Source organism: Danio rerio, chromosome 2, assembly GCF_052040795.2.
Source record: "Danio rerio strain M-AB ecotype USA chromosome 2, GRCz13ab, whole genome shotgun sequence".
NCBI lineage: Eukaryota > Metazoa > Chordata > Actinopteri > Cypriniformes > Danionidae > Danio > Danio rerio.
Window position 1 is genome coordinate 6,506,010 of NC_141022.1, and position 22,017 is coordinate 6,528,026.

At 35.3% G+C, this 22,017-nt stretch overlaps 2 protein-coding genes across 5 annotated transcripts in view; one reads left to right on the plus strand and one right to left on the minus strand.

Moving 5' to 3' along the window:
- Nucleotides 1-7,121, minus strand: part of nyap2b (neuronal tyrosine-phosphorylated phosphoinositide-3-kinase adaptor 2b) — a 65,425-nt gene extending 58,304 nt beyond the window's left edge. Inside the window, exon 1 of one of the 2 annotated variants that reach the window (XM_087240381.1) lies at nucleotides 6,658-7,121. The gene's annotated coding sequence lies outside the window, so the exon portion shown is untranslated. Of the gene's footprint in view, nucleotides 1-2,045; nucleotides 2,171-6,657 lie in introns of those variants that run through there. The other variant, XM_087240380.1, reaches the window with a different exon arrangement.
- slc35d1b (solute carrier family 35 member D1b) lies at nucleotides 6,712-21,953 on the plus strand. 3 transcript variants are annotated; one of them, NM_200475.2, is given in 13 exon segments: nucleotides 6,712-6,985; nucleotides 8,789-8,822; nucleotides 10,761-10,847; nucleotides 10,928-10,995; nucleotides 12,794-12,865; nucleotides 12,977-13,045; nucleotides 15,644-15,746; nucleotides 17,040-17,132; nucleotides 17,924-17,991; nucleotides 18,093-18,171; nucleotides 18,256-18,338; nucleotides 21,236-21,288; nucleotides 21,418-21,953. In NM_200475.2, coding segments are annotated over 13 exon segments (999 nt in total). In that variant the 5' UTR covers nucleotides 6,712-6,806; the 3' UTR covers nucleotides 21,429-21,953.
- Nucleotides 21,954-22,017: the final 64 nt, after the last annotated feature.

Here is a 22,017-nt window from a genome sequence, read left to right on the forward strand (position 1 = left end):
GCAACATCAGCAGCCTGAGGTATCAAGACATTTGTGCTGGCCATTACATTACAAATCACAAGAGAGGGCAAATTCTCCAGCAGGATAGCGCTCCTTCTCATACTTCAGCCTCCACATCAAAGCTCCTGAAAGCAAAGAAGGTCAAGGTGCTGCAGGATTGGCCAGCCCACTCACCAGAGATGAACATTATTAAGCATGTCAATGGTAAAATGATCTTAAATATACCTTTTGTCAGGTAGTGAGGTATTTGTCAATTATGACAGTCAACAATTTTTTTTTTTTTTTATAATTATTTTTTAGGGGGTTTTCACCTTTATTTTTGATAGGACAGTAGAGAATTCAGACAGGAAAGCACTGGGAGCAGAGAGAGGGAAAGGATCGGCAAAGGACCCCGAGACTGGAATCGAACCCGGGTCGCCACGAGCACACTGGTGCTATATGTCAGCGCACAGTACCACTAGGCTACCGGCGCCGACGACAGTCAACAATTTTTGATATTTATTCATTGGAATAAAGCAATTGAGAAGTACCATCTCATTTTATAGGGGGTCCCACAACTTGTCAAAATTTTAAACAGTTTCTAACATTCTTCAAAGCATTTTCTTTTGTGTTCAACAGGAAAAAAGCAACTCATAAAGGTATAGCCACTTATGGTGAGTAAATACTGAACAAATCTTCATTTTTGGGTGAACTATCCCCTTAAAACATACTTGGTCCAGCAGTTTTTATTGATTCTTTTTATAAAATTACAGCAAAGATCAGGGCTAGTAGCCACATGATAAGTAAAAATGTACAATGCATATTCTATTCTCTGGGGTTTTTTTAAACCAGGGGTTCCCAAACTTTTCAACCCACATCCCACAAAATGACAATGCCAATGACTCGCGACCCGCAATATCCTCTGAGGTGGTTATAAATACAGAAACCTTGCATGCAATGGCGCACACACACCAATAGACCCAAGTCTATTCTTCGTTTAGTTTTTTTTTAATGTATGTGAGTGCTTTAAATGGGCCAGAAAGTTTAACCTGGTGTTATAAAATCAATCTGCTGCATCTGATGATATTACTGTGTCTTTAATATAATGTAATCACAACAGGGGTCGCAATCCAACAGAGCTAGTAACTTTAAAGGGGTGGTCCAGAATGTAATTTTAAGGCTTGGTTGTGTTTATAAGATGCAAAGCAATGTGTGCTTATGGTTCACTTGAAGGAAATCGCGTAATTTTTTCATATATCTCACTTTGATTATACACAGCTACTCAGCTAACATGAAAACGGCTGTCATATTTCCTAGTTCCTCTAAAAGGCCCGCCCTTAAGTGACTCTGATTGGTCATCGTCATAATGTGCTGCTATTGGCGGATCGGCCCGTAAAAGCATGTGCTTTTCTGCTGTGTAAACATGCAGTCAACCTCCCGCCCGCTCTCTAAAATAACATCTGACAAGTGTCAGTAACTAAGGAGTGAAAATAGGGTGCGGCTCCTTTAACAGCGAGTGTGTGTGCGTCTATGTGTGTGTGTGAATGTGTAAACTTTAGCAAGCGCATGTGCGTGGGACTTTCTTTTTCTCTGATGCTTGGATTAAGTTATTTTCTGTAATATATCGTGACAGAAGAATAAAGCACAAGGTGTGAGATGCTACCCGTTGAGCCTTGATTTATTATTCTGCTGCGACCACTAGTCAGGTAAGCTAATCTGTATTTCTTTAACTCTATGCGTATGACATCTTTCACGAGTATCCGGAATATGCAGGTGTAAGTAATATGAATCATCCACATATCTTTTGCGACTTCATTATCTGAGATGTGAAACACATGGAGCTCCTTGAAGACTATCAGTGCAGTCCCGTGCGCACACACATAAGAGACACGAACGTGCTGGTGGTGTGAGTGTGTTACAGCAGTTTGGCTGATAGATATGAATTTGTAGGTAAATCGTTTGCCCGCAAAGCAGCATTTCGCATTGTTTACATCATTGCTACAGCATACCGTTAACGCTAGACACTGTACATGTCATGATCAATTTTAACAAATAAAAACACTTACTTGTAGCTTACAACTTCTGCTTTGAGGAGATTTTAGCCAAATCCAGACGAAGCTCTGTGGAAACAGCAGCGTTTAGACGCATCTCTGTTATAACGTTACAGTGCTTCTGGCCACGGCCCTTACCTGCATGCGCAGTGTGGGATGCGCAGTAAGCGAACTTGTGATGTCACAGGGGGCGGAAGTATTTTTTTGTAGTCCCCAAAATTCGTTTATTGTAGGCTTTGCTAAGCTAACTCTGTAAAAACCAAGGTCTCCCTTTGCATTGAACTTAGAACTTTTTACATTCAGAGATGTTGTTTATGTTCACACAGTTACATTACACATCAACTAAAGTTTAAAATATGAGATCGTAGTGGACCACCCCTTTAAGCTGCTATAGTAACTATATATAGTATATAGTAACAATAAATGACAATTTTTCTCTTCAGTAGGTTATGGATAAAATATGGTCATTCTTATGGTTTAATAAAAATAAATAGATTTTTGGAAATCACCAGGTGACCCCCACTTTGAGAACCACTGTTCTAAACAAACTGTGGTTTACCGCTCAACTACTGTGTCTTTTGAATGCTTTAGCTCCACCTGCTGTTAACAATGGACATAAATAAATAAATCACAGCAGCTTTGTTGTACAGTGTGTAAAAAATGACAAACATTAATACATTTACCAAATGTTGCCCTTTCCTCAAACCATTTCTAATTCTTTTTTCTATCCATGTACCCAGCTATACACTGATAAAACCATGCATTGGATTTACTCATTTTTTTTAAGCTAACTGGTTGTAAACAATTTATATGGGCTGAATTTAAACGAATGAAATTTAGCAATGTTCAACTTAATTTGTTTGTTTAAATTCAGCCTATATAAATTTGCAACTAACTTTAAAAATATTTAGTAAATCCAGCGAATCATTTTTTTCAGTGAAATAGGTGTGAGATCCCTATAAAATACACAGCCACTTTACCTCTTGAGTGTGAGTAAATGATAAGGAAATGTTAATTTTTTTGGGTGAACTATGCCTTTGAGTAAATTATTTATTTATATTTTAAAACTGCTGACTCCCATTGCACTGATCTTTCTCTTCACTGACTAACATGGTCGCATGAATATTCATATATATTTTCTGCAGACTTGGTGAACTGGATGTTTCCTCGCGCAAAGAGATAGGACCTGTGAAATAGCTGCTTTTTAACATGTTAGCAATAAATTAGGATTTTATGTCATGATTTATTCTTTAAATTGTACATAGTATTAAAAAGTTAGATGTAGAAAGTGTGATTTTCAACTCAAAATATTTATGCGATGTTATACTAAAATAATTTTTTTAATTTGTTACTTTTTTCATTGTAAGATAGTTATGTTTAAGTTTGGGTGTTAGGTTAAAGGGATGTAAAAATTTTTAATTATTTTTCAATATAATTTAGGCTTGGGTGGTCTAAAATTTTGATACCGTCAAACCTTCTCCCTATTTTACCTCGGTATTCGGTATTACCGTGCATAATAAAAATAATTATGACATAAGGCTCAGACTGTGTCACCAAACAGTTGCTTCAGAAACTGAATACCCTTTATGCAGCCCTTAGGTTCAAGGTATCTCCATTTATCGCGGTCGCCTTTTTGTTGGACAATTTGCATATTTGCATATTGCTTCATACCGCTCTCCCGTGGTAATTATGGATGAAGCAATATGCAAATTGTCCAACAAAAAGGTGACCGCGATAAACCTGAAATACTGCCAAACTGTGATGACAACCATGCATACGCATTTTTAGGCATTAAATAAATTATATTTAATATTTAATCCTTGTCACATTGTTTTTTATGACGGTATGACGGTATTTAAACTGATACCGTTGCTATTTTTAGATCTTACGGTATACTATATTACCGCCCAAGTCTAATATAATAATAAAAGTGCAAGCAATTATATGTAAACATAATCAAATAATTCAAAAGAACAAATCTGATGATGTTATATTCATATTCGGAAATATAACAATACACTCGACTTTGCTGCTTGTTTAGGTCACACTTTACAATAAGGTTCAATATTTAATGTTAATTAATGGATTTACTAACATAAAAAAACAATGAACAATACATTTATTACAGTATTTATTCATGTTAGTTAACGTTAGTTAATGAAAATACAGTAGTTCATTGTTAGTTCATGTTAACTCATGGTACATTAACTAATGGTAACAAGCATGGACTTGGATGGTAATAATGCATTAGTAAATGTTAAATTATGATTAATAAATGCTGTACAAGTGTTGTTCATGATTAGTTCATGTTAGTAAATGTATTAACTAATGAACCTTATTGTAAAGTGTTACCCTTGTTTAAACCACTTTTGTAAAATGAGTTGAAAGAACACAATTCTTTTGTTTTTGGGGGGGTAACTTAATTGTTTTAAGTTCAATCCACTTAAATTTGTAAAAACATTTAGGTTAACTTAATCGATTTGTTTTGGGTATTCTGTGAAACCCAGCTTTTTTTTTTTACAGTGTAATAATATAATATAAAAATAATAATATAAAATAATTTTTTGTTTACAAGAACTGGGGAATGATACCATAATGATTAGGATAAAGAATACAGTCAACTTTGCGTAATATATTATGTCTTTAAATAAATATAGAGTGCGGTTAGGGGTATTAATGAGATGTGACCATCACTTAAAGATATAATTCACCCTAAAATCATAATTTATTCACTTTTATTCACCCCCAAGGGGTCCCAAACCTTTAGGAGTTTATTTTTCATGTTGAACACAAAAGAAGATATTTTGAAGAATGTTAAAAGAAAAAGGTTACTATTGACAACATGGAATGATACCGGTTTCCAAGATATTTCAAAATATTTTCTTTTGTGCTAAACAAAAGAAAGAAACTCAGGCAGGTTAGTGACAAGTGAAGGGTAAGTAAACAATGACAGATTTTTTCAGTTCTGGATGTACTGTCCCTTTAAATTGCATGCTCTTGATAAGTTTAGGAAAGTGCTATTTGGGGTTTGTGTGCCATCTAGTGGATAAGTTAAGTACTTAAGAAAGTAACCAAGCGTTAGAGCAGGGGTGCCCAAACTTTTTCATTTGGGCCAGAAATCAAATATAATGAATATAGACCATTTCAATGTGGTCTTGTCATTAGCCCGTGGACTTTTCCTGCTTGGTATCAAAGTATTTCATAACTGTATCAGGAGGCAATTTAATCATAATTTAATGTTAAAACAGCTATCATAATATTATTTATCAATATGTGGCTCTTTTTAGATTCTCTGAAGCTATATAAATTAAAAATGTAAAACAGGAAATGCGCTGAGACCATTGTTTTTGTTTACATCCCTCAAAATAGTCCAAACCAAACTATTTTACATTATCTGGGTACATGGTTGGACCAATCTGGCTTCCATACAAGAGTCAAACATGGGCCAAGTCTCAGCCAACTCAATAACTCATAACTTGGTCTTAACTGGGTCAGGTATTTTGGTGTGTCACGACTGCACTGAATTTGATAAACCCATAAAGCATTTCGCTTTATGTCCACGTTTTTCCCTAAGCCACCCGATTGGTAGAATTTTTTCTTTGCTCAAAAATAATGTACATGTATTTTAAAAGTGGGTCAAGATTGGCCAAATTTGCATGGCCCACATATGCATTTTTTAATATCTGGTCCAAATACCACATTTGATTTCTGGCCTAAGTCTTGTGTGCCGCCTCAAACCTGGGCCATGTTTGGCCCACATGTTATGCCAGCTTTATGCTAAATCTGGACCAGAATTCTTTGCTAACAGGGTAGGATATAATCCCAGTGGACATATGACATAAAAACATTTGACTACTGATGTTAAATAAACATCAAATTGACATAAAATCCCTGATTTATCAGGGGTTGCCACAGCAGAATGAACCGTCAATTACTCTGGCATATGTTTTATGCGACGGATACCAGCAGAATTGTTTCTTTACTCAAAAATAATGTAAAAGTATTTTAAAAGTGGGTCGAGATAGGCCAAACTTACTTGGCCCACAGTTTTAACATCTGGTCCAAATACTATATTTGATATCTCGACCAAGTATTGTGTGTGCAGTGTGCCACCTTAAAGACGGTGCCACCTCTGCCAAACCTGGGCCATGTTTGGCCCACATGCTGTATACCAGTGCCAAACGAATGCCTACTATGCCAGCTTTATGCCAAATCTGGGCCAGAATACTTTGCTACTTGGGGAGTATCCGCAGCTGTATCCCATCTGGACTTCACTAGTTACCTGGTGGAAATTTGGTGCAATTATAGAAGATTTTATTCATTTATGCTTCTTATATCCCCCTTTTCACAATTTCTTAATGAACTTGGTGTCTTAGTAGCCACTTTGATAAATGTTAAAGCTGTTAAAGTAGCTAAATTGTTTTCGACAAATTAAGTATTATTTCACAACCCCTTGTGAAGCTTCATATTGCATAAAGTACAACTTTTATAATTGTTTTTTTATTATAATTTTCTCCCTTTTGAAGTACAGTTGTCATTATTATTATACGTTGTATATGTCCTATAGTGGTGTTTGTCTATTGTTGGGAATTTTTCTAAACGTAACGTAAAAAAAAAAAACAGTTACCTGGTGGTCACCCTCCTGCTTCCGGAATCCCACCCGGAAATGTGAACTGTGAGCACTGTCCCTTTAAAAACGTCAGGAAAAGGGAACCGTTTATTGTGCAGGAAAGTAGTTTGCCTCTTTGCCCGATGAACAGAATGTAACCCAGAGAAATGGCGAATGCACGAGCACGTCGCTCCGCGGGAACTCCGGGAAAGCGCGGAAAACATGAAGTTTCTGGAGAAGACGAGGACACATCTGCCTTATATCTCAAGCTATTTGCGGCAGCTTTCTACGGGATATCTTCTTTTCTCATCGTCGTCGTTAACAAAAGTGTTCTCACGAATTACAGGTCATAACAGCATTGTTTTTCTTCTGTACAATCATATTAAGTTGGCGTTTTTTTTTCTTTCTTATATTTTGTTAACCAGACGTTTAGCGGGAAAGTATGGTGATACATTGACGCCAAAACTTTAGTGTTGTAGTGTGCCCAGACAGACTTTTACTCTTCTCACCTTTGCTTTGACTTTGCTTGGTCATAGCTGTCAGCACTTATTTACACACGTGTATCGTCTCTTTCTGTAATGTCATCCATTATCCCAGATTATTATTAGTAGTAGTAGCAGCCTAGTAGTAGTAAAAGTAATAATAGTAATAGTAGTTGTAGTTATTAGTTAATATTGGTGTAAGTATAAAGTTTTCTGTGCTATTAAGCTGTAATAAGCTGTGTATGTACTTTTGAAGTTAAATTTTTCTTTCTTTTTTTTTACTGTTTTCAAAATTATCTTTAACAGAGCAAGGAAATATTTTACAGCATTTCCTACACTATTTTTTTCTCCTGAATAAAGTCTTATTTGTTTTATTTTGGCTAGAATAAAAGCTAAATAATTTTGTTAAAACCATTTTAAGGTCAATATTATTAGCCAACTTAAGCATTTTTTTCAATGAAAACGCCTAATTAGCCTTACTTGCCTAGTAGTTGACCTAATTTACCTAGTTAATGTACCCTAAAATTATGGCGGACGAAACCTCTAAATAAATAAATACGCAAATGAATGAATAAAATAAAAACACAAATTCCTGCAAAAATAAAAAAAATGCATATAGTAACATGCAAAAAATAATAAAAGAAATATATATATATATATATATATATATATATATATATATATATATATATATATATACACACACACACACACACACACACACACACACACACACAACTCCTGCATAAATAAAACAATAAATAAATAATATGCAAATAAATAAATGCACAAATTCCTGCATAAATAAAACTATAAATAAATAAAAAAGCAAATAAATAAATACACAAATTCCTGCATAAATAAAAGGGGAAAATCTACTTTCAGTTTAGCATTTTCTTATTTCCCCAAGATCAGTGTAATTTATTTAATTATTAATCTGGCTGCACTATCTATATATTTATTTATGCAGGAATTTATGTTTTTTTTTAAAGTATTTATTTATTTACATATTTATTTGTTGTTTTATTTATACAGGAATTTGTGTATTTATTTACTAATTTATTTGCATATTTATTTATTTATTTTATGCAGGAATTTGTGTATTTATTGATTCATATATTTGCATATTTATTTATTTATTGTTTTTATGCAGGAATTTGTGTATTTATTTATTGTTTTATTTATTTGCAAATTTGTTTATTTTTTTATTTATGCAGTAACTTGTGTATTTATTTATTCATTTATTTGCATATTTATTTATTTGTTGTTTTTATGCAGGAATTTGTGTAGTTATTTTTTTTATTTGCATATTTATTTATTTATTGTTTTATTTATGCAGTAACTTGTGTATTTATTTATTCATTTATTTGCATATTTATTTATTTGTTTTTTTTATGCAGGAATTTGTGTAGTTATTTTTTTTATTTGCATATTTATTTATTTATTGTTTTATTGATGCAGGAACTTGTGTATTTATTTATTCATTTATTTGCATATTTATTTATTGTTTTATTTATGGAGGAATTTGTGTATTAATTTATTTATTTATTTATTGTTTTATTTATGCAGGAATTTGTGTATTTATTTATTCATTTATTTGCATATTTATTTATTTGTTGTTTTATTTAATATTTTGTGTACTGAATAATCTGTGTATTTCCACTCAGATTCCCATCTTCTTTAGCACTGGGAATTGGCCAGGTAAGAAAGTTCTTACTTTTGTGATCTGTCAATTTTATCATCATGTATTTTATTTAATCTAACAAATCAGTTTTTATAGAACGCCGCATTGTTAGAAATACCCTCCCTAATCATAAATCAAATAAATTCGCTCTTGACTCACAGCAACATACGTTTTCTTTTCTAATAACAATTAAGTTGTGATGTTTAACCCTTAGACGTCGATTATCTTGATTATGTTTGTTTGATTAGTGTTGGAGTGTTTCTGGATCTCCAGAACCAAACTTTCTCACCCCTTACCTAAATTCACTACTTTAAACAAGCTTTTTTGCAAATGAGCAGCATATAAATATATGCACTACCTGACGAAAGTCTTGTCGTCGATCCCAGTTCTAAGAACAACAAAAATTAACTTCTAGTTAATCAATTGGAAAAGTGGCAGAAGGTACTTTTTTGCAGATGAATCATCTATTGAACTGCACCCCAATCATCACAAATACTGCAGAGTGGATGGCAACATCAACAGCCTGAGGTATCAAGACATTTGTGCTGCCCATTACATTACAAACCACAGGAGAGGGCAAATTCTTCAGCAGGATAGCGCTCCTTCTCATACTTCAGCCTCCACATCAAAGCTCCTGAAAGCAAAGAAGGTCAAGGTACTCCAGGATTGGCCAGCCCAGTCACCAGATATGAACATTATTGAGCATGTCTGGGGTAAGATGAAGGAGGAGGCATTGAATATGAATCCAAAGAGTCTTGATGAACTCTGGGAGTCCTGCAAGAACGCTTTCTTTGCCGTTCCAGATGACTTTATTAATAAGTGATTTGAGTCATTGTAGAGATGTATGGATGCAGTCCTCCAAGCTCATGATAGAGTCAGACACAATATTAAATCTTTTTCCACTGCAGCATGACTTTATATTGTATACTGTACATTATTTCTGTTAAGTGACAAGACTTTTGTCTAAGCAAAGTCAGACTTACTGTCTTAATTAAATCATTCAAAAACAAGGCGTGATCATATTTTTGGTAAAATAAGTGTAATCTAGAGGCCTTTGCCTTTCATATAAGCCACTTATGACACGAAATGATCAACTAGAAGTTAAGCTATTTTTTGTTTTTCCTAAAACTTGGAAAGGCGACAAGATTTTTGTCAGGTAGTGTGTATATATATAAAAAACAAACAACTAACCGAGAGCTGTCAAAGCACTTTTGTGTTGTTACTCTTTTATTAATGTGTTAAATTCAACATATGTAGTTAAAACCAAAATTTTTCCTCCTGTTGAGCAAATTTCAATTCTTTTTTTTAAATATTTACCAAGTTATGAACAGAGCATGGGCATTTTCACAGTATTTCCTATTATATTTTTCTTTTGGAGAAAGTCTTAATTCTTTTAGTTTGGCTAAAGTATTTGTTTTAGTTTTTAGAAAAAAAAATTCCAAAACTTTAAGCTAAATTATATTATCTTGCAAAAAATTTTAATAAAAAATAAAAAAGTAAAAAAATGTGTTTAAAATAGGGTATATGGCGAAGCATGCTAATAGGACTTTTAATTTGCCATTAACCTGGGTTAATCGTTTCCAGTGAATTGTATGCCAATGCAAAATCAGCACAATTAAGGTCTGTTTTCTTTAAAAATCAGCGATCTCCACTGGCTAAGTGATATCCGATATAAAGTTGGTCTCAGGTTGTACAAGAAGCACTGCATTACATTACATTTCCCCTGCCATGTCTTTATAATATGAGCATTTATTTTACCCCAGTATATTCAATGGAGCTTCTGCACTAGCCTGCCGATTCTGATGGGCGCGTGCGAGCAAAGGGCTTTTTTGGCCATATACCCGGCATATACCCTATTGGAAGATATTTGAGAAAAGAAATTCCTTCAATTCTATGTACAGTGTGCATGTTTTTTGCCATTGAGCAGCTGATGAAGTTCATTATTTTGTTTGCAGATGTTTGCAACCGTTGTAGTTCTGCGAGGAGCAAAAGCATTAAACGTGATCAGTTTCCCAGATTTTGACTGGCATGTAACTTACAAGGTAAGCCTGAGCTCACTGGAAACAAAACTAATTCACGTATACACACTGTAAGTTTAATTGTCACAATATTTGCTGCACAGGTATTTCCACTTCCTTTACTGTATGTGGGAAATCAGTTGACGGGCCTGTTTGGAACCAAACAACTGAAGTGAGTTAAATCAAAATCCTTTTGAAATGCCTCTCGGGCAGCAAGCTCGGCATTCTGTCTGAATGGGGAAACATAAAATTCTCCAAAACTGTTTGCCAAACTTACGATTACATGACATATTTGGAATCAACAATACCATTAAACAACAACTGGCTTATAAGTTTCATTTCGAAATGTTCGAATCAAACAAAATCAGCATTTTTTCAGGTTGCACGAGCCAATGCACACGCACACTCGGAAAGAACAAGATCACGACACCAACCTCATCTTTTCTACATTGTTGCTCGGGTTTAGGGGAGTGAGTGGGCAGGTGGGTCACTTAGTAAAACTGGTTGGGTTTAGGGAAGGAGGAGGGTGGGTCAGCCGATTGGCCGGTCGCGCAGTCAGTCATTCGGTCAGTCAGACAGACAGCGGCCTCTGGTGGGTTCACGCGAGAGACATTTGAGATACGAAAAAGCGCTAACAGCGGCCTCTCGCGCATTTGCGAAAACAAAAACTGCACATATACGTAACTCCCAGGACGTATTTCGCGTTCTCCAGAAACGTCCACGGGACTGCGTTTTCAGAATGAGCCTGGGTTGATTTTTATTTATTCATTTTTTTAAGGTAGCCTGATATTTTTATTTTTTTATTATATATTTTTATTTCGATTTTTCAAGAGTTAACAATACAGAACATCAAAACAAAACAGCAAACAAACTAAATTAAAACATACACAAGATATAAAATAAGTACAATTAAATTAAATAAATAAATAAAAAGGGAGGAGATACAGTAGAAACCGGTAGAAACAAAAACATTGTCAAATCAAATCAAGTGGTTTTAATATAGTTCAAAAATGGATTCCAAATCTTTTTAAATAATTCATCCTTTCCTCTCAAAGAATATGTGATCTTCTCCAATGGTATACAGTTGCAAACTTCTGAGATCCACAGTCCAATTGGTACATCAATGTCTGTTTTCCATTTTAAAACAATGCATTTTTTAGCTATTGTCAGCAACATTTCAATAAGTTTAATAGCATAATTATGCTGGAGGTTAGAATTTGTGTAATTGCCCAATAAACATATCTCTGAATCCAATGGAAAATCAATTCCATGAATCTGTGATATAGGGCCCTATCATACACCCGGCGCAATGTGGCGCAAGGCGCGGCGCAATAGTCTTTTGCTACTTTAAGCTCGGTGGAAGGGTCATTTTGAGGTGTTGCGCCACACTGTTGAAATAACAAATGCATTTGCGCTCATATGTGCGCCTATAGGCGTTGTGGTCTAAAAAAGCAGGCGTGTTTTGGCGCGTTGCTATTTTGAGAAACTGTAAATAGTCTGTTCTTTAGACCAGAACAAAGTCGGTCTTTTGTCTGGCGCAAAGTGCACCTGGCTTACACACTACACACAAAATGTAGAGCAATACGCAAATATCTTTACATATGAAAAATATATAATATCTTAAGGATATATATAATAAGGATATATACAGGATATAAATATAATTGATTAAAATATTTCAAAACATATTATTTTCTAGCCTACATGAATTTAAAAACCACTGCCTTACTTTCTTCATCTCGGGAGGCTTTTTCAGTCCATTCAATTTGCTTTTGTATAATGTTATTATTATTAGCAGTATTATTTATTATATCCATATTTGTATTTGTTTTATTAAAAACAAGCTTAGATTTGTCCACCTGTCAGGTTCATTCACCATATTGACCTTTGCACATTTTTGGTTAAACAAAATCTTTAAAAATGATCAGTAAATGTACTGTGATATTACATTTCTATATGATCTCTTGCAGCCTCCCAATGTTTACCGTGCTCCGAAGATTTTCCATTTTGTTCACAATGCTGTTTGAGGGATACCTGCTCAAGTAGGTCTACACAATATGCATCTGTGCCAGTTGAAGTTGTAGAGATGTGAGATTTACAGCACATTATCATCTGTCATTTGATATATATATATATTTTTTTTTCTTATGTAGACAGAAGTTTTCATGGTCTATAAAGGCAACTGTATTCACCATGATTCTGGGAGCTTTTGTTGCTGCAAGGTATGCTTTTAAATGGCAAACATGATTCATTTTACAACTCCCCTAGAGTAGTGCAGTTGAGTTTTACTGTTTTGAATCCATTCAGCTGATCTTGACATCTGGCGGGAGCACTTTTAGCTTAGCTTAGCATAGATCATTGAATTAGATTAGACCATTAGCATCTCACTCAAAAATGAGTTTCAAAACCAAGGAGTTTCAATAGTTTTTCCATTTAAAGCTTGACTCTTCTGTAGGAACACTGTTACAGTATTGCCTGCTGCAGACATGAGCCCCTTTCACACACTGATACCAGTAAATATTTGGAAAATTACCCGAACGACTTTACCGGTAAATTCAAAAAAGTGCTGTTCACACAGGCGAGGACGTTACAGAATTTTTCCGAAAAAGAGCATTCACACATCCATTCCAAAATACTGGTAAATTCTGACGTCATTAACCAGAAATGAGCTCTAAATGGCTGCGCTTGTGTTTGTAAACATTTGACTACATCACAAACTCTGTGGATGGATCAGTATTGTGAACAACTTTGATGAAAACAAATAGAGAAACACTTTCGCATGTCGAGATGTTCATGATATGTGTGTGTGCTGGCGCTCACGGGCTGTTTCACGGGCACACGCAAAGCTTTAAGGTAAACAAACAACGGCTTATCATGAGCATCTTATCGATGATTATTTACACAGTTGGCATTAAGATGAACATATAAGCGTCATCTGACTAACATCTAGCAGCTAAATGTGTCTGGTAAAAAATTTAAAGGCTTTTATTCTCATAAACCGCGCGGATGTGAATGCGTCTGACAGTTCTGATTGGCTAAAGCAGGCGTCTCACGTCAGCACGTTCTAGACATGCACGCGCTCTTTCCGGCAATCTTCCTTCTGCATTCACACAGCGCAGCATTCCGGCAAATTAGCGGTAATGTTACAACTTCTCTTTCCGGAAAATAGCCAGAATGAATTAACCGGTATTTTCAAAAAGGGGCTGTTCACACATATACACCTTCCCGGCAATTTTCCGGAAAGGTCTGTTACTGTATGTGTGAAAGGGGCAATGGTGTGGCAGCAAAGTTCCTTGATTATTAAGGAAAAATAAAATTATAGTTCCTAGCCATATCAGCCTAGAAAATAACAACTTTCATCTTCCATTAGTACATGATGTAACTACAGAAGAGTCACGTTTTAAATAGGAACATTATCAAATTTTATCTAATTGTATCTAATTTATTTTATTATTTATTTTTGAATGAGATGCTAATGGTCTAATCTGATTCAATTATCTATCCTAGGCTAAGCTAAAAGATCTGCTTAATGGATTAAGAAATGTTAAGATGTAAATTAAATGAGACTATTAAAAAAAAGTAGAGTGTTCCTTTTAAGCTTTGATTCCTATTTGCAGATAACATAAAACCAGTTTCTTTTTTATTATTTGTTAATATGTTCACCAGTAAACAGGGCTTTACATTAACTTTTTTGATCACCAGCCACTGTGGCTAGTAGATTTCCAACATTACTAGCCACTTTCACTAGCCACAATTTTGTTTGGAAAATATATTTTATATAAATAAATGTGACTTTGACATGCTAAAATGACTTAATTTAGATGTTGCGTTGTCCACATGCTGCCTCATTTATTTCACTGTTTATGTGTGTTGTGTGTGACCTTTGCATTGCAATTGGTTTTTATTTCACAAGACTTTTTAGGGCTCAGAATAAAGGTTTTACCAAATTCATCTCTAACCACACCAAAAAGAAATAATTATTTCTTTGGCACATATTTAAATGTGTCAAAACAAGCAAATATTTAGCTGTAAACATGCATATTATTCAACAAAACTTTTTTTTTTTTAATTAACATTTAAAAAGATCTATTGTCATGCATCTAAAATATGCAAAGTAATCTGTCCTGGCTAAAGGTCCCAGATCAGCAGTTACTACACACAAGTGGGGAGTTCATCTCATATTAAAGAAATGTTATTGTAAAGGATGATAATTAAACTATATTAACAAAAATAGCTGTAAGCAAAGGAAAGCAGGTAAAAACATACCACGAGTGATAATGAAAGGATGATCACGTGCCTGAGAATATAATAAAACGAAAGCAGTGACTGCTGCTGTTGCTTACAAATACATATATTTTTCAATCTTGAGCTCTTAAAAGCAGCAGGACTGTGGGTACACGAGCATTGGTTTTTGTCTAATCTTTTTCACAGAGAACCGATCGCAAGTGAACAGAAAAAAAAGCGCAAGTAAACGGGAGCGCGCGAGTAATCATCCTCTCATAAGGTATTCACCTATGGTATTCACCTGCTTTGTCTCGCGCGAACACAGTTATTGTTTTCAGTGGTGCTGTTACTCGATTTAAAGATCACATTTGCACGCATATTGGGCCATCCTTATTGTCAAACCCTGCTTTGAGAAAACTACATTGTAAAAATTATTTCCAACCTGCCAAAGTGGCTAGTGGGAGCGGCTGTCTAACCCGGCAAAGCTGAAATCTACCCGCATTTGGCGGGTGTTGATGTAAAGCCCTGCCAGTAAACATACACAGTTCTTTTTAAAGATTAATTAAAGTTAACTTTCCTCTTATTGATTTTTACAGTTCAGATTTAGCTTTTGACCTCCAAGGATATGTGTTTATTACACTTAACAACATACTGACTGCTGCTAACGGAGCCTATATGAAGCAAAAACTGGACTCCAAGGTAATTTTACCATTAAAGCGAAAGTTCACACACAACTGAAACTGCTCATTTACTCGCATAACACACAGGATGATATTTTAAGAAAGCTTAAAACCTGTAACCACTGACTTCCAAGTTATTGGGTTTTCTTAACACGGTAGTCAATAGTTACAACTTTCTTCCAAATATCTTCGTTAGTGTTCGACAGAATAAAGAAACACATAAAGGTTTAGAACAGGGGTCACCAAACTTGTTGCTGGAGGGCCGGTGTCCTCCAGATTTGAGCTCCAACCCTAATCAAACACACCTGAACAAGCTAATCAAGCTCTTGCTAGGTGTATTTGAAATATCCAGGCTGGTGTGTTGAGGCAAGTTGGAGACCCCTGGTTTAGAACCACTTGAGGCAGAGTAATTTCATTATTTTTGGATGATACCAAACACGTCAAGAATAAATGAGTGCGCACAAATGTCCGGCCGTCTTCATTTTGAACACACAGCTTCAGATCTAAGTTGTATCTCATGTCTAGTTGTATCTCAACCGAATATTGGCTGATCCTAACAATCCATACATCAACTGAAAGCTTATGGAAAATACTGTATGAGTGGAAAGATAATGTATAAATCTAAAACCTAAATTTCAAACAGACACCTATGTCTGTTTTCTGTGGTCCTGAGTCATATTTGAGCACTTTAGAAATGGACAGCGACTCCCAAGGCCCAATCCTAATTATACCCCTTAGCACACAGGTGTCAAACTCAGTTCCAAAAGGGCCGCAGCTCTGCACAGTTTAGTTCCAACCCTAATTAAACACACCTGATCAAACTAATTGAGTCCTTCAGGCTTGTTTGAAACCTACAGGTAAGTGTGTTGGAGCAGGGTTGGAACTAAACTGTGCAGGGCTTCGGCCCTCCAGGAATTGAGTTTGACACCCCTGCCTTAGCACTTCCCCTACCCCCTACCCCTCGTTTTTCGTGTTACCATGAAGGGGAAGGGGTGTCCCGATTCTCTTTAGCTTGAAGGCATAGGGCTAAGTGGAAGGGCTAAATAGCCCTTGAAACTGAGATTTTTTTTTAGAACCACACTCAAAACCAAGGTGTAAGACAATTTCCCAGAATACACCATCTAAAACAGCAGCATAGCTGCACATGGAAGTTATGAAATGCACAAATTAGTATTTTTTTTTTGTCATTATTGCACATTTTTACAATAAAACAAGCACATGTTTTAATACATTCATAATGGCGTTCGTGTTTTAATTATTTTAGTGGATTTTTCTCATTAACTCAAATCATTTTTCTTTCCTGCATTTTTAGGAACTTGGAAAATATGGGCTATTGTATTATAATGCTTTACTCATGATCATTCCCACTGTTGTTTTAGCATACTTCACTGGAGACGTTCAGAAAGTAAGTATTTTAATAAATGCAAGTTTCTATCACATGTAATGCTTTGAAAAATAATTCTGATTTACACTGTACAGGGTTCTTGCACCATTTTAAAAGTAAAATTTTATGCTTTTTAAGACCTTTTTAAGACCTCAACAAATATAATTTAAGACCCAAAAATTTAATAATTTCTTTGGAATAGGCTACTCATTTTAATGGCCTTGTTAGATTTAAATGAATTGTGCCTCGTCACAGTTTGGATAACCCACAGTACCTGCCTTTTGAGTGTCTGGTGGTGGAATTAAACTGTTATAGCTGACTGTGAGTTGGCATCTGAACAAGAGCTGTAATCGGGCCATAAAAGTTAGGCCCGATAGAGCCCGAACCCGACAAGTACATATTGATTGACAGCTTTTTAAAAGCCCAAACCTGTTTATAGCCCGACATTATTCAAATGTGCACATGCACACAGCTCTCTTGCCTTTTTTCAGGAATGAGTTGTTTATATGTGTTAACATTACTTGTATGTTTTACACATACTAAAATGATCAACTTTTAGACGTTTTACAGTGGACCACTGTGCTTCCCTATCGTCATTAAGCACACCGGCTGAAAATGTAATAACCTATGTATGTACAATGTACACATGTAACCTAACAGCCACTTTACGGTAAATTTAAGACAATTTAAGACCTTAATTTCCCGTATTTTAATTTAAGACATTTTAAGACTTTTTAAGGACCCGCGGGAACCCTGCTGTATGTAAATGTACATGAAAATAAATAAACATGAACTCTCCGGTAATTTTTCAGACTTTGGAGTGCGAGGTTTGGGCTGACTATTTCTTTGTGATTCAGTTTGTGTTATCTTGTGTGATGGGGTAAGTCTGATAAGTCACATTTTTTTCAGTTCTGCTTTAAGTAAAGTGCATCATTTCTTATTTAAAATGACTTTTTAAATGAATTCCCATTGTTTTGCCAGGTTTATACTCATGTACTCGATTATGTTATGCACTCATTACAACTCTGCTTTGACGACTACCATTGTGGGCTGTATCAAGGTCGGTAACTGTTTTTCAAATTAAAAAGTGCATTGTTAATATGATTAATCGAGCATTGATTGTTTCCTTCAACCATTTCCACAGAACATCTTAGTGACTTACATTGGGATGGTGTTTGGTGGAGATTACATCTTTAGTTGGATGAACTTTGTCGGTCTAAACATTAGGTAAGAAAAGATGCATTGTAAAATGATACCAGCTGGGTTTCCAGCACCCTGTTTTAATTACGTCTGGGACAATTGCACATTTTCCTGAGCCCGATTCAGCACACTCACACTTCTCAAATGATCCAGGAAACGGGCCTGGGCACGGTTCGGATAGCATAGTGTGAGTACGCCCTTAAAAACTAGCCTAGAGCGACGTTATAGTTCAAAACTAAGCTTAGGGCCCTTTCATACACATGGCGCAGTGTGGCGCAAGGCGTGGCGCAATAGTCTTTTGGTAGTTTCAGCTTGGCGCAAGAGTCGTTTAGAGGCGTTGCGCTTCGCTGTTTAAGGGCTCTATTTTGACGGTCCATGCGCAGAGCGCAAAACGCAGGGTGCAAACGCTTTCAGGGCGTGTCAGAACGCATTTTTGCTAACTTAAGGATGAAAAAATCCGCTTTGCGCCAATGTCGCATGGTGTAAAAGGGTTGAGTTTATTTTCTTAATGAGTTATAGGTGTGTTTTGAGAATAAACCAATCAGAGTCTCATCTCCCATTCCCTTTAAGATACAGCTGCGTCGCGCCATAAGCGCATTCGCTATTAACATGACGTAAAGTACGTTCACTTTCGCTTTTGCTCTGTTGGATAGGGAAACCTTACCGCACAGACATCAATTAGCCTATAAATAATTAATTTTGTTTGTTAAGCGCAAATATTTGTTTCAAAACTATTTCTAAATTCAGTTCTAATTTCCAGCAAACAAATAAATGATTAATGATAACAAAGTTTGGTCAAATTACTGAGTTATTCCCAAATACACCCTGACAGGTGGGCAAATCTAAGCTTGTTTTTAATAAAACAAATATAAATATGGATATAATAAATATTACTGCTAATAATAATAACATTATACAAAAGCAAATTGTTATGAATGAACTGAAAAAGCCTCCCGAGATGAAGAAAGTATGAAGGCAGTGGTATTTAAATTCATGTAGGCTAGAAATTAATATGTTTTGTAATATTGTAATCATTTATATTTATATCCTATATATATCCTTATTATATCCTATATATATCCTCAACATATTATATATTTTTCATATGTAAAGATATTTGCGTATTGCTCTACATCTTGTGTGTAGTGTGTAAGCCAGGAGCACTTTGCGCCAGACAAAAGACCGACTTTGTTCTGGTCTAAAGAACAGACTATTTACAGTTTCTCAAAATAGCAACGCGCCAAAACACGCCTGCTTTTTTAGGCCAGAACGCCTATGGGCGCACATATGAGCGCAAATGCATTTGCTATTTAAACAGCGTGTCGCAACACGTCAAAATGACCCTTGCGCCAAGCTTAAAGTAGTAAAAGACTATTGCGCTGCTCCACATTGCGCCGAGTGTATGATAGGGCCCTAATTAGCAAATGCATTAGCGCTCATATGTGCGCTCATAGGCGTTCTGGTCTAAAAAGGGAGGCGTTCTGAGGCGGACCGCTGGCGCGTTGCTATTTTGAGAAACTATAATAGATTTTTCATTAGATCAAAACTAACCCGGTCTAAACTCCGGCGCAGAGTTGCGCCTCGCTTACACACTGCTTAATACACACAAGAGAGCAGGCAAATATCTTTACATATAAAAAAATGTAAATATTAAGGATATATATAGGATATAATAAGAATAGATATAGGATATAAATATAAAGGATTAAAATATTACAAAACATTATTTTCTAGCCTACATAAATATGAAAAATCACTGCTTTTATGTCTTCTTCATCTCGGGAGGCTTTTTCAGTTCATTCAATTTGCTTTTGTATAATGTTATTATTATTAGCAGTATTATTTATTATATCCATATTTATATTTGTTTTATTAAAAACAAGCTTAGATTTGCCCACCTGCATGTTTTAGACCATATGGGGCATGGCAGGTGTATTTGGAAATAACTCAGTATTTTGAACACACTTCGTTATTATTGTTCATTTATTCGTTTGCTGGAAATTAGAACTGAATTTAGAAATAGTTTTGAAACGAATATTTGCGCTTAACAAACGAAATTAATTATTTATAGACTAATTGATGTCTGTGCGTAAAGGTTTCCCTATCCAAGAGCGATCGTGATCCATATCTCTCATTCTCACGCAGTAGATGCTCTGTTTAACTGTTTTCTGTTAAAAAATTGTTAACTGTTTGCTTGTGAAATGCTCATTTTTTCCCACTTAGACTTACTTTGCGTCCTGTAAATAGCGAATGTGCTTATGGCGCGACGCAGCTGGGTCTTAAAGGGAATGGGAGATGAGACTCTAAATGGTTTATTCTCAAAACACACCTATAACTCATTAAGAAAATAAACTGACACGCCCTGAAAGTGTTTGCGCCCTGCGTTTTGCGCTCTGCGCATGGACCGTTAAAATAGAGTCCTTAGAATCTATTACTGAGGGAATCGCGGTGCATTACAAAAATCAAATATTCAATCCATAAAACACAATGCTTCGATTTACTGTCACAAATTTGAAGTATCACGAGGAAAAAAAAGTGATGGAAACAGCTCGGTTTTATTATTTCGCAAAAAAAAGAGGAGTTTTTGGACTTGCAAAAAAAGTTCAATGGAAGATGGAAAAGGATTACACCCATGTGACTAATCAGCTGTCTCCATCATGCTTGCCTTGTTTACTGTTAATTACTATTAGATTTTTTTTTTGCAAACTTTTGATTTGCTTCATGTTAAAATGAAATCCCAGCTAGTATTTCACAATTTAAGGGTCACTCTCAAGAACTATTCCAAAGAAACTACAAGATGTGACATCGCTTCCTTGATGTTGTCAAAGTGAAGGAAATACAAATGTAGAAATGTTTTTTAGGTCAATCTAAAAATACATGAGCTGCTATATACATAGCTTTGTCTTTTCTTTTTGTCTCTGTAGCATTGCTGGTAGTCTGGTGTACTCCTATATCACCTTCACTAAGGAGCAGAAAAGTGAGTAAAGGAAAAATGTGTATTTGTTTGTGAATCCAAAAGAATCATTGGGTCATTTCCTGAGAAGAGCTGATTGAGATGCACCCTAATAAGTGTGTGACTTGAAAAGTAAAATGGTGTCTTTTATAGAAACAAGCTGATGGAACAAGTGTCATTTGGCACAATAGAAGAATGTCTACAAGACTCGTGGAAGTCAAGCACCCACAGCACTGGCCACATTTCCCAGTGACCTGAAGCTTTTTCAGCAATCCTGGTTTTGCCTTTCTTTTATGGACCAATTACATGATGCCATCAAAACAGTCATTTCCTGGATTAACAAAAAAAAATAAGATTGATTTTAAAAAATGAGATGAAGTAATTTGATCATCTAGATCAGGGGTGTCAAACTCAATTCCTGGAGGGCCGAAGCCCTGAACAGTTTAGTTCCAACCCTGCTCCAACACACTTACCTGTAGGTTTCAAACAAGCCTGAAGGACTCAATTAGTTTGATCAGGTGTGTTTAATTAGGGTTGGAACTAAACTGTGCAGAGCTGCGGCCCTTTTGGAACTGAGTTTGACATCTGTGCTCTAAATGCACAGTATTTCTGTATGTTTGTAATACATTATTTTTAATGGTTTGATGATATTTAGAACAAAATTTTTAAAATAAAGAGTAAAAACACTATTGACAAGTTTGGATGGATGATTAATGACTTTCTTTGCTTGTTCTATGTATGATTTCCTTTTAT